Genomic DNA, 13,808 nt, shown 5'->3' with positions numbered 1-13,808 from the left:
AGAAAAAGCAACTGGGCATCAGATTCTGCAACAATCAGAACAGACTGGTTGGGATACAAGAACCACCCATCTCAAAAAAATCACCTTCTGCCTAGCCTCTGCACAAATCACTTGCCCTCTTACTCTTTCTAGATCATCTTCCCATTGCTTACAGTACTATAGACTACTTCACGTGCTCAAGATAAAAAACATTTACATGTTTACATGCTAATCTTTCTAGTGTTTGGCTTCCCTTCCATTTACTTTGTGCAAAAGCTAGAAAGCTGCACCAAAGCAATCTATCCTACAAGAATATTACATGTGCAAGGTTAGGTGTTACAAAATATCAATATTTAAATTGCTTGAGCAACCCTCAGTTACACATGCATTAAGTTGTAGGCTTCCCATTAAATAATGCATGGAGCTCAGATAACAAATGATCCTGCTGACATAGCACGTACAAAAACTTCATACATAAATGCAGTGGAAGAGTTTACACTTCACACCACCACAACACAACTGGGTTATCATGCTCTGCCAAATTCTGTTGGTCTCATTGAATGCTATTACACTATAGGTGGACTGTAATCATTTTTGCTAGAAAAGATCACAAAAATGTAGCTGCACGTGACAAACGTGCAAATCGCTCTGTTGAACAGCCGTGTTATTTACAAGTAACATGAGCGGGTATACTTAATCCCCAATAGAGTACTTCAAAATACAGGTCAAAGTCAGCTGTAAATTGGGCAGAAGAGTAACTATACTTCACCTCCTTCCACTTTGTATGCTTTAATTATGTATCTCTAAGTATAAAAATCCCCCTGCATTACCATGTTATTTGCACTGTTTTAGTATTAGAAGTCTGAGCTATCTCTCTGCTATAAATTTGTCTAGAATATCAATAGCATACAATCAGCTAAGGCAAAATTTTCATGCTTCATTTTACCAGACACAAGGTTATACTTACGTAGTTGCAAACATACTATCTCTAGCAGGTTATTTTTTTATGGAAATAGATTTTATCTGAACCTTTTGAATGGTATCTAGCCCACCCCAAATGCTTAAGAAGTTTAGCTTATATCCTATTAATATACTGATCTGTGAAAGTCAAACACAAAATTGTTAGATATGTATCTCAACACAACTCTGAATAACCAAGACGACTGAATTAAATGCTGGTAAAAAAAATGATAGTGCTATCTTCATGAGGTAGAATCATATCACAACTTTATCTGAACAGAATTTAGCTTACATGGTAAGTAGAAATAATTTTGTTAGGGCAAACTTAAAACAGATTTATGACCGTCTAAAAAGACGAGTGAAAAGGATTCTGAATTTCAAAAGAAAAAGAAACAAGACAGACTTGCATTTATCACATATATAAGCCTACATTTCATTTAAGCTTTGACAATGTAGCATGCACATACATAAATATTTTAGCAAAGGTTTTAGAAAAGTAACAAAGGCAGGAAAGTTGTTCTTGGGGGGGGGGGGGGGAAACATTCTTCTGAAGTATTCTTTTTGCTGTTAGTTTGGAAACTGACAGTATCTTCAAAGGCAGAAAACAAAGGCATTTCATCCAGTAAATGAAAACCAACACCTGAACTGCACTGACAATTCATAATATTAAGGTTTCTAGTCAAAGCAGAGGAAGAAAACCCCACATCTTATTCTTTAAGCAAAGTGACCATAATACTAATTGCAACCCGAGTCTAGTCATTAGACAAGTATAAAAATGAGAAACATGGAAAACGAACTTTGGATATAGGTTTTCTATAGAGAAAGCAGCAACTCTACTGAAGTTGTTCTTGTCCTGGCTTTGTGACTGGGACTTTGCTGGTTGAAAGGAATAGAGTAGGGAGGAGATGGAAAGCTTTTTTATTAAGCACTGACCTTATATACATACCCATACAGATTTCCTTACAACTTATCTCCTGCAGCACATAAACAGATGTTTCTTCCTGGTGTAGTACAAAGTTTGCCTTAAATAAGGTCTGGATCAGCCACTAAAGAAACACCTCACACCAAGTAACTATGCTCTCCAATGACAGTTTTGAACCAGCCCACTCCCATCATGCAACATACACCAGATTACGCACAGACACCTCAGGCTACCCACAGAAGCCCTGTCTACTCTGCAGTGTAAGCTGGCACCTTCCTTCTGAATAAACAAAATAAAGCAAACCCACAAACTAACAACAAAAAACCCAACAGGTGACCGACCCCACAAGGGCTGTAGCGCACATTCTGCACACGTTCCCATTTTAAACCTCAGTTAGGTGAAATGGCAAACTTACTTAGACAAAACACAGACCTTTCCCAGTTCTCTCCCACAAGCTGCTTTAAAGACAGACTCAAGCTAGCTATTTGTTGTAAACCAGCTTATTTATACTACAGAGCATATGTACCAATAATATGAGAAAGAAAGCATCTGAAGCTCAAAACTCTTCCAAGTTTTTAATCAGTCTAAGATAACAGTAAAAACACTTGCAACATGCATACATCAGTATGAATAAGCATGACACTAACTCAGTGGGGAAAAAACCCATCACACTAAACCCCAGATAATTAACTATTGCAAACATTTTACAATTCCCAATTTCTCCAAGAATGAAGTCACAATTTTTCCAACTACCTAAAAAGCAAAAATCCAACTTACATTGATTCTTTAAGCTTTCAACACTTCACCCATTCTAAGTACACAAAACACCATGTGATGAATTACATTCTACGTGATTCCTCAAAACTTTCATATGATTTTTAAGTCACAGCTTCCCCTAGTTTCTCATTAAATCGCATTCTACAAACCACCAGCCTTTCTCACACCAGGGGGCTGACATGCCTTTGCAAATCCACAAAAAAACCTGTAGTGTCAAGACTCAAGAGAGCTGTCCTGCCTCCACAGCCGCTTCTAAACTAAGGAAAGAGATACCAAGCCCAGCAATACAATCCCTCTCTTAACTAAAGTAGGAAGGAGCAGTAACAGTATCACTAGCTTAAGCATCACAACTCACTTCAGTTGTGTTTGATGGAGTTTATTTTCCCGATTTTTAGTTTAAAAAAGCAGACACAAAAACCATTCACACCAAACAAACAAATACATAATTTGTTTTTAAATATACTTACCTTGCACCATTACTTCTAACTACTTCCACTGTTTCACCAACAAAATACCGATCCTTGACATAAGCAAAGATTTCATCACAGATTTCATGAAGTCGGGAGCGATGGGTAAGGGTGGCCAAGTAGAGAACTGGAATGATGAGTGCCTCTGGAAAACTTTGAAGATTATGTCTGGCTTTCTTCTCTGATTCCAGTGCTTCCTGATATGTCAGTCCTGGTTTCCCTGTGACAGCACAGCTCCACACAAGGCTGTTGCACAGAATGGTGCGTTCAAAAAAATCACTGAAAAGGAAGGCGGGAGGCGGGGGGGGGGAGAGAAAGAAAATGGTTGAGTTCTGACTAACTTTTTCAGTTTGCTCACAATTAGTACAGCAGTGAATTCCTTTTACAAGCCTGAAATGCAGAAGCAGCTCTACTCCCATACAGGCTATAGATAATCAAGGGTTATTTAAAACTTTTAGCAATTTACCATGCCATAGCTATTGTAAAACCAAAGTTTCCTCTCACTACAGACTACAGTAACAGCATCAAGACCTAAAAGTCCTGCAAACAAATATTCACATATAAGAAGCCTTATACATAAGAACAATCACACTGAGTTTAATAGGTGTCATATCCTCCTCACATCCCCCACGTTTCCACAAATATTTGCCAAGAGGAGGGTGTAAAAACTGTACAAACATAAAATAACCCTAAGATCACAGAAACATGTTGCAACTTGAGTAAGTTTCAGCATTTGAGTGCCCTAGCTCACAAATGAAAAGATGGGAGAGGTAAAGAATTAATGTCAAGTACGTCTCTAAATAGTTTTTATTCCTTCACTGTTTGCATTGCTCTCAGTAAAAGCATTAAACTATTTTTTCCTACAGATTCTTCTCCCTTGATCCGCTAGTAAATACCGATTCTCCTCCTTCCCTGTATTTCCTATTAATGATAAAATCACATTGTTATTGCTTGCTTACTAGTTATTACATTGGAATCAAGAAAGCAGCACTTTCACTAGTATGTGTCAATTTTTGACAGGTATCAGAAAAACAGTGGTTTGTTAAAACACTTTCTAGATGAAGTAGATTATGTAGCTACTCACAAAACCATGTTAAAACATATCATATACTATGGGCAGTGATTGGACAGCAGAGCAATCTCTCAATATGCCCCACTTCAGATAAGGATTTTTATTTTCTTTCCTTTAAAAATCTTAAAAGAGTAGTATTGATGAGTATGGAACACACAACACAACAACTTGAGTTTTATTTTGCCTTGTATCAGTTCAACATAGCTATTTCAAAGCAGACACAGTACTTTCTGAACACTGCACGCTACACCAGAAACCTGAAGTTTCAGCCTTTAAAAAAAACCCCTTACACTGCACAGTGTTCCCATTTTCAAAAGGATACAACTATTCAAATAATTTCTAGTAATGGTGTTAGAGAATTGGACAGTTCACACTTCTGAGAGGGTTTTTTTTGCAGGCTCCCTGGAAACTCAGGTTGGTAAATGTGCATCAGAGACTGATCCAGGTGACAATGTTCACTGCAGATGGACAGATGAACCACAATATTTTGTGAATGAAAATTCCAGACTGAGGACAATGGAGAGTCCTGGCTCATATAATCTTTTCTGTATGACCACAAGATTCCTCCGAGTGTGAGAGAGATGCTCTAGGAAGAACATCAGTTGTAAGAAGGGGAAAAGGACAGAAGAGGAAGAAACATATTATCTGAATAATATTTAATGGCTACAAAAATTCAGATTTTTAAGTTACCTGCATCTACTTAAAATATTTGATAGTACATGGGTCTAACACTCATAAGTAATAAGCAATAATGTGGGTTTGCTTACTCTAAACAAGAAAAGGAGAAGAACAAAAGAGAGAATGACAGAAATTAATTCAATATATGAAGAACGGATGGCTGTCAGTCATTCTTTGTGCACAGGACAATATTTTTTTTTTTGCTGTCAACCATAGTGAAACACTATCTTTAAGGTGTAAAATAGTTACTTAAGCATTTTAAAGAATATATTAGACAAATCTGTGGGGGTTTTTGTTTGTTTTGGGTTTTTTTTAAGGTGATGGAATACATAAAACATTATCTCTTCAGGTCTCTTCCTGCCCTACATTTCAATACTTCTGTATTAGATTCACAAGAATTTTTAGCAGTCTTACTGACTTCAATGGATAAAGAAATGTTTACTCAAATCTTCATGCAGCTGTGTCTCTACATGTATTTTTGTGTCTCACTTACCGAAGAGGTTCTCGATAATCATCTTTAGCTAGGAAAGAGAAAACCACCCTAAGAGTTATTGTAAAACGTACCAGAACATAATTTTCAAAAATTATGAAAGTAAAAAGGAAAAAAATGGGGGGCAGGGGGAGCAGACAGGGAGGAAAAGGCTGAGGTTGATGCTGACAGTGTCCCTTTAAGAGCTGCTGTTATTCTTTGTGAGGGGACACCAGGCAGTCATACTATTTAAAGCAACAGCATTGAACTTACAGGAACAAAACAAAAAAACCCAAAACCAACCCACCAAACACAAAACCCTCTCTAAAATTTTTTAATCCATGATTATTACAAATGCAAATTTCTAAGATTACTTTAACTGAAACATGTTTGAGGAAAACATGTTTCAATTTACATACAAGAGTAGTTTGTGTATCTAGTTTCATTCTCCCTCATTTCCTCTTTTGTTTTGTGCGGATTTTCCCCCCATGAACTTACGAGGGAAGAAAAAAATTTACATGAAAAAATTTACATTTGCGTTTGAAAGCATTATTTGTCTTTAGCTAGCCATTACCTATAGCACATCAAAACCATCTGTGGCTTAGTCTGTTAACACAGTTTTATTGAGATGTTTTAACGATCTCACTTTAACTTGGTTTAGAGGGAGGAGAAAACAAAATCCCAACAGTATAGCAATACATGTTATTTGTAGGACTCTCCATCCCTGTATCTCTCTGGTACACATCAGTTATCACAAAAAGGTTTACAAAGAGCAGACACAACAGCTACCAAACCTAGAGAATGGCAGCAGCAGCGACACCCCTTCTCTTTAAGTAACGCACTTGATCATATTCTACATTCAACTTAAATTCACAACAGTAAGTGTATCTGCTGCTAAGTTACATATGAAATCTTATCCACATCTTTATCTAGGCTAGGGTATGACAGTCTCTGGGGCTTCCTCGCTGGTTCAAGATCTCTGTAACTCTTGACAACATTGAGAAGGAAGTTCATACAAAACACATCCACAGAGCTCACTCGCATGGTCCCAATCTGCCTGCGAGAAGTCAAACAGGACTGCAGCACTCTGGTGAAGATGTCCACATCAGCTCAGCTACTTGAGCAGCAGGGACTAAAAAAAGGAGCTCGTTAATGATGACTTCTCAGCTGGATGTCTTTCTTCATTTACATCATATAGTTAGTTTTCCATGCAAGGTAAGGTAAACAGCTAAATAAATTATCAGCAAATCATTGAGAAGTAGTTTAATATGGCTACTTGGTAGGTATGTGATCAGAGGCAGTTCATTAACAGAAGCTAGAAATAAATTACTTGCAATCTCTGCGCTGACTGCACTTGTAATGGATATAAAAATCCAGACTAGAAGTGACAGATGCCTTTTTTTGAACTAACCGAGTATTCCCATCGAGTCCAAGAGCTACTGTATTTTTATTGTGTTCCAGGAACATGCTTATTTCACACTATTTACTTTCATTCATCTTCTTAGCATATATTAAAAACAGGTTGGGTGTGTGTGGGTTTTTTAAATAGAAGAATTCTATATTGGAGAATGACATGACTTTCTCATATTTTACAAGTAAGTAAAATTTGAGAGGAAAAATGAAAAAATAAATCTATGGAATGGCTAATTTTTAATAACTCATTTTTAATCCTGAAGCCGTTATGAGCCTCTAATACATAATCTATTTAGTCTATGGTAGGAGGGTAATCACAGAAGACCAACTCTGCCATTCTGGATCACAAAAGTGGTTTTATACTCTACCTCATCTCCAGAAGAGGTCAAGAATACATATTAAAAAATAATGCACGAAAGAAACAAAACTGAGACATCTATTCCTTAATATTTACAGGCTAATTACGCATTAAGCAATGTATTTCAAGTAATGAGTTTCTCTTCAACAAAACATATTTAACTAAGGACACTTTAAAAAGCCTTTTGAACAGACCTCTCTTTGACTGAAACCAAGACAGGCCAATCTATAAAGAAGTTTCAGTAAGTTTTGAAGATGCAAAACTGACTCTTCCCCCACTGTGTCTTAGAAAGAGGAACATTCCTACCACTGTATCTATACTACTCATCATTTTCTTTTTCAAGCTGTCTCCACAAGCAAGACTTCCCATACTTTAATAGCAGCTTTCACTGCACATCTATATCAGCTATTAACTTTCACAGACAAGGTGTCAAAAACTGGTGGTAACATCCCACCGGTTTAATGTGTTTCTCATGCATCCCATGCATCTTGTGCACCCTCGCACTTGCTCTTCCTGCTCCTACTATGTCTCCAGAGACTCTTACTGTTGGTCTGTCCCTCTAACTAGAAGTACAGCCAAGCATGAAGAACATCAGTTCCCCCAGTCCCTGTTACTCCTGATAAATACAATCAAACACTGCCACCTCACTGCACCCCTTCTTCAAGGGTTACAAAATTGTGTGATGGTATTTCAGATTAAAGAGGAAATACGTCCTTAACGAGAAAGTCACTTTACAAAATACTAGTCTTGCCAAATTCTCCTTGTGTTAGCGTAATGACTTCTTATATAGAGAAGAATACTACTAATGTACTGTTTGTATTAATCTCTGCTAAAGCTGCCATGGGCATGAAAGAAACTTTTCAACACGAAGTTTGTGCTCTGTAAAAAAAAAAAACCAACAACAAACAAAGAAACCTACAAAAAAAAACAAGAAAAAAGCCAAACAACTTAAGTCTCAACCCTTTGTTGTCCATATAGTTGAGGAAGAGGGTGAATTCAGGTTACCATATCTATACAACCCACTTATCTACTCAGACTCTAATTTTCAAATTCTCCCCTCAAAAAATTTAAGTTGCTATTGCAAAAGCAGATTCAGAGAAGTCTGATGTAGACAATGGTTTTCTTTCATGAAACAGCTAATACATTTTTTTTTAAAAAAAGTGGGCCCTCCCTATCCCTACTAATCTAACTGTCCTTGCTTAGGCAAAGAAACGAGAAATGATGTTTTCAGAAGACATTAGCCATTTGAAGAATCACTTTGCCACCAGGAGAGACAAGAATGAGCACCTTTAAAAATTGCTTAAAGACAACCCTATGTTCTCCATTAGATTACGCCACAAACAACTAACATTAATCTAAACTTACTCATCTGTGCCACAACACCTTGCTAAGTACAAAAATACTAAACTTTTCAATCCAAAGCATCAATTTTACCCAACCTAACAAAAAAGAGACTTCTGGTTTTGAATTAAAATTAACATATTTGAGAATAATTTTGAGAATTAGAAAACAAAGAGAAAAAAAACGAACCCCAAAAAAAGCCCACCCGACATACACAAGAAACAAGCACAGAAGAGTTTTCTGCAGTCTTCCCAAATACCACATTCTAAGCCCTGACCTCTGAGGTAACCACCCCCTGACATTTCTAGGGATCGCCTGTGTGAATGCAAGTCTAAATTTATCCCTTAATTTGTTACCTTTGGTTAAATACAGAATTTGGTCTTTCATACTTTTTCTTACTGTCAACATCATTGCAGTGTAAATAAGCCTGTCAGAGTACTCAAAATATTCACCTTTGAGAGCAAAAGATGTTTTAAAAGGATGCTTTTCATGCTGAAATTCTAGCAAGAGTACACGTACCCGAAATGTATTTCAGTGCAGTGTCAACAAATACATGAGAGTCATCTAATTACGTGATAATAATAATTGTAACCAGAAAAGCAGCTTTTAAAATACTGGAAGCTGGGGGAGGGTGACTTAATTCCTATAGAAACAGAAGGCTGTCAGCTCTTGCTTGTTAGGTTCTTATACACCCTATAATGAAAACACTCCTTACAAAACTTCCAACAACATATTCAACACCCCCCCTTCTCCCCCAGAACCGATCGTCCAGGAAACGCAAAGCATTACCCTTCAAAGTTACCTAATCCAGCTTCTCTACAATTTTATTAGGTGAAGTGCATTTGAGTAAGAAAAACAAGTCTAAACACGAAAAAGATTAAGGTGTGCTCTAATTTCATATGCTGCAAACGAAAACTATTTCAGATTTAATCTCACCAGTCTGCACGTCTTAAAAAAAAAAAAAAAAAAGAACACAAAAAAAACCCCAAACCAAAATGACCGCTTGGCTGTGGGGCCATCCTGCAGGCGGGGGGGTGCTGGATGGGACCGGGGGTGCAAGCACGGACGGTTACCGGCTTTTGAAAAACGGCACCGTCGGTCCATTGTTCTTACCGGTGATAAAGTACGCGGCAGCAAGTTCGGACCTACCCGTACAATACGTTATCAACCGTTAACGGCAATTTCGTAATTTCCACTGGTCTTTTTACACACGGAGAAGGAAAAAAATATAGAAAAAAGGAAGGGACGGCAAGAGAGAGAAAAACCCTCACTGGAGAGGGAGACCCTGCGGACACAGGTGTGCCCCTCGGGTGTACCGGCCGGTGGTGCCGCCCGGCGGGGAGGGGAGGGGATGACCGGGCGGCGGGACCCCGCCGGACAGGTGCAGCGACCCCCGCGCCGGGGCCGCGCTTCCCCCCGCCGCAGGCCGAGCTACCGGGCGGCAGGGCCCGCCGGCCATTTCCAACCGGGTCAGCCGGCGGCTCCCCGCGGAGGCGGGGCGAGCGCGGCCCTGGGCGGCGCGGCCGCTCGGCCCGGCAACAAGGGGTTAACGGCGGCGGGAGCCGGCCGGGGAGCCGGGCCGAGCCCGGCGGGCTGCGCCGGCGGCGCCCCCTGCCTGGCCGGTACCACAACAAAAGGGCGGCCGGCACATGCCGAGCCGGGCGGCCCCGCTGCCCAGCGGCGCCGGCTCAACCAGGGCCCGGCGCGGCCCCTTCCGCGGGGCGGCCTAGTGCCGTCCGCCGCCGACACGCGGCTGCCGACGGGGGCGGGGGGAGAGCCGGGCCCCGGCAGCCGCTCAATACCGCCCGCCGCCTCCCACACGGGCAACTTTCACTTCCCCGACGGGGGCGACACAGCGGAGGGAGCGGGGGGGGGTATGTGTGAGGAAGGAGCCGGCCCCCCGCTCCCACCGCGAAGCGAGGGGCCGCGGGATACCCTGGCCGAGGAGGGGCAGGGATTCCCCCTGCCCCGGGCGAGAGATCCGCCCTCTCCCCCCACCCCCTCGGGAGGGCACGGGCTCGGCGCCAGCGCCACCCCCCCCCCGGCCGGGCTCCCCGCGGTGCTGCCGGGGAATCCCCTCCCCTGCCGCCCGCCCAGGTGTCAGCCGTTCGGGGGTTAAACCGCTGCTGCCCGCTGCCGGAAGGCGAGGGGGGGTCAGGGCGGACAGAGGGACGCGGACACGGGGGTTGTCTCTTACTCGTAGTCCCTGAAGATCTCGTTAGTGACCCTGCAGTAGAAAACGCGCTCGTCCGGCCGAAGGTCGGCGGGGGGCTTCTCCCTCACGAAGGGCTTTCGGTGCAGCAGCGGCATCGCCCCGCTCCGCGCTCTCTTCCTGCCCCAGGACCAGCTTCGAGGGGGAGGGAAAAAAATTAAAAAAAAAAAAAATACGGAGGGAGGGAGTAAGCGAGTGCGGGCAGCGCCCCCCCTCCCCGGGCCGGGGAGGAGGGAGCGGGCCCGGCGTGTCCCTCCTCCCGGGGAGCCGGAGAAGGAGCGGGAGAAAGCGGCGGCGGCCTTTTGTGTGGCTGACGCGCCGCTGCCTGCCTGGAACTGCGCGCGGAGCGAGCGGCGGATCCTTCCTCCCGCCTCCGCCTCCCTCTGCCTCACAATGGGGCCATGACGCCGAGCGCCGGGCGGGGGCGGCGCCCCCCGCCCCAGCCGCGCAACGTGCTCCGCTCGGGGATACCCCGGCCGCCGCCGCGCTTTGTCTGCTCAGGCTCCCCTGCCCCCGGGTCACCCCCTTCCCCCGCCTCTGACCCACACACGCCGGGCCGGACACCAACTTCCACTCCCCCGCCTCCTCCTCCTCCTTCTCCTCCCCGCAAAGCAAACACCCAGGAGGGGCAGCGCCGACCACTTCCCTCCCTGCTTCCCTTCCTGCCGGGACGCTGCCTAACGGGGGTCCTCGCCCTGCCCTTCCCGCCCCGCGCCGCCCCCCGGCCCGGCCCGGCCGCCGCGGGACAGCGCGGCCGCGGCGCGGGGGCTGCCGGCCCTCCGGCCTGCCGCTGCGGGGGCTCCCTCCCCTCCTGCCCACCTGGTGCGGCCGCAGGCTGCCCTCGCCGCTGGGCCGGTGCGCAGCGCGGTCCCCCTCGCCGCGTTTATTCCCTTTCCTCTGCCCCCCCCCGGCTCCTGGGAAGTTTTTGATCTACTTCTTCAAGCCCTCAATCAGGAAGAGCTGCGGGGAGGAGCCTTCCCCCGCTCTCCCCTACATCTTTATTGGCCGCTCGGTGCCTTCCAGCGTGTGTCACACAGGAAGACAGCGAGCTACATTATTAATTAATGGCTGAGAGGGCGCATCCTCCATTTTTGAATTATCAGCAGGAGATCTCCGGTGCGGGGGGTGGGCCCAGGCCGGCTGGCCGCGGCCGGGAAGGCGGCTCTTTCCGCTCGGCGCTGCCGGCCGGGCCGGGGTGCGGGCGGCACGGCAGGGCAGGGCACGGCACGGCACGGCGGCCGACCCTGCAGCGTGCGGCGCTGCCCGCCCGCGCCTCCTGCCAGCGGCATTACCGGCGCTTCCGAAACCGGCGCCGAGCAGCCGTCGAGCCAGCTGGGAGACCCCCCCGCCCCAGCCCCTGGGAGAGCCGCAGCCCCATCCCGGAGTGATCGCTGCCCTCGGTACCTGCCCTGCGGTGCGGCCGGCGCGGCTCCTGCGGGGCGCTTCCCCCCGGCCGCTCCGTTTGACAGTGTGGTGCCGGGGACGCTTCCCTCTCAGTTACAGCCCCGAAGCCGAGGAGCTACCAGAACAACAGGGGCACACGGATCTATTTTGCTGAAAGTGCGATTAGACACACAATTAAGATGAGCGTAAGAGTTGTACCTGGGCCCCTTAGCACCGCCTCATTTTTTCCCAGTTCACCGAAAATGTCACTACACAGTTTTGCTACTATATTAATTTTTCACCACTTTTTTTTTTTTTTTTTTACACTAATGCCTTTACAGCGCCATTGGTAATTAAAACTGGGGTGTTAATTTAATTGTGTTCTTAAGAGTGCTAGCCAGCTTGAAGACATAAAACCACAGAAAGCCTACATCCATTAGAGTTCATCACCACGAGGTCCAGCACTTGGTTGAAAAATCCACAGAATAATTGTAGAAACTCCACACAACTACTGAGGTGAAAAATATCTGAAGGCTGATACCTAAACAGTTTAAGTTTACAATGTAAAATGCTGCTCCTGCAAATGAAGGTCCCGGGCTGTTTCCTGCACCTGTGCATTAGGTTGTTTTCTTTACCTCTGCAAGTAAAGGCAACGGCCGGTGCTGCTGTAGCCTGTGTGACTGAAACCTAAAAGAATGTTTACATCCAGTCCACGAATTACTTTGTGTAAAAAGTGATCAGGTTTTAATCAAAAGCACTGAGAAACGTTAATGCTCACTTACTCCATTAGTTAAGTTTGCAAAATATGAAGCTTGAGATACAAAAAAGGTTAACCCCCGAGTCCTACCAGTTTATTTTCATTTGCCAGCTGGCTTCACTTTCAGTTTTTAATTACTTTCTAGCAAAGGGCACAAATGCAGCTTGAGTTAATGCACTTGTATCTAACATCTGGTAATTTTTAGTTCGTTTTGCATCAAAACTGTACAGTATGCCATGGTTATGACATTTAGTGTTGCCAGCTCTTATGATTACAGTGAGATTTTGCAACACTTAGCTTTGTTTTAAGCTCCAGCTCTTCAGCAGATGTGATTAAATTGGAACCTCAGGTCTCCTTAAAAATAATTGCATTTCTAAATCTCAAGTTTGAGATAAAAGCTTGAATATGCAAACTCAAAAGGCTTACAAATTAGAAGGGAAAGAAAAGCTTTAAGTTTCAAATTTTTGTAAATCTCGTTATTTTAAAGATGTTTGGGAACTTGGCTGATTTTTTTTCATGCTCAGATTGTCAGCACAGCATTATTTTAGCACTAGTTGGTACCCATGAAAAATGCATGAGTTGATAGAACTGTGACATCAAAAGCAAATTCCCTTTTCCTTTTTGCTCTCTCTTGCCCTCGTTCTCTTTTCTTCTCACCTTTTCCTCCTCCTCTTGTTCTTCCCCCCTCATTATTCCCTCCGTGATTTTCCAGTGAACAGGTCCTGACTGAGTAATAGGGTTGCACTGTGTTTTCATGTTCTTAGGATACAGAGGAGCAGTTCATTTAGTTTTCACCTCTGGATTCAACTCTGTTCTTTAAAGTCCATGAATCCAGGGTCTGATTCTGCTCCCAATAAGGTCAGCAGGAACCAGAACATTTTTTTATGACACCAGCTTATGTCTACTAAATGGGTGTTGAGAATTCAATGGAAATTAATTCTGAGAAATCAGAAGAGGGTTACTTTCCTTCCATGGAAATATTTATCATATTTTTACACTGTGTTTAGTTTTTGCAAAAAT

General features: G+C 44.0%; 1 protein-coding gene across 1 annotated transcript in view; it reads right to left on the bottom strand.

Moving 5' to 3' along the window:
* The window catches only part of BAZ1A (bromodomain adjacent to zinc finger domain 1A), a 65,155-nt gene extending 53,535 nt beyond the window's left edge, over positions 1-11,620 (bottom strand). Inside the window, exons 1-3 of the mRNA XM_056345504.1 lie at positions 11,468-11,620; positions 10,634-10,783; positions 3,106-3,384 (exon numbers count right to left, since the gene is read on the bottom strand). Of these exons, the coding sequence (XP_056201479.1) occupies positions 3,106-3,384; positions 10,634-10,746 (392 nt within the window). The 5' untranslated portion in view covers positions 10,747-10,783; positions 11,468-11,620. The remainder of the gene's footprint in view (positions 1-3,105; positions 3,385-10,633; positions 10,784-11,467) is intronic.
* Between the last annotated feature and the right edge of the window lie 2,188 nt (positions 11,621-13,808).

Source organism: Falco biarmicus, chromosome 7 (genome assembly GCF_023638135.1).
Source record: "Falco biarmicus isolate bFalBia1 chromosome 7, bFalBia1.pri, whole genome shotgun sequence".
In the NCBI taxonomy this organism is placed as follows: Eukaryota; Metazoa; Chordata; class Aves; order Falconiformes; family Falconidae; genus Falco; species Falco biarmicus.
The sequence above is the reverse complement of the archived record's forward strand: the minus strand, read 5'-3'. Positions and strand labels throughout refer to the sequence as shown.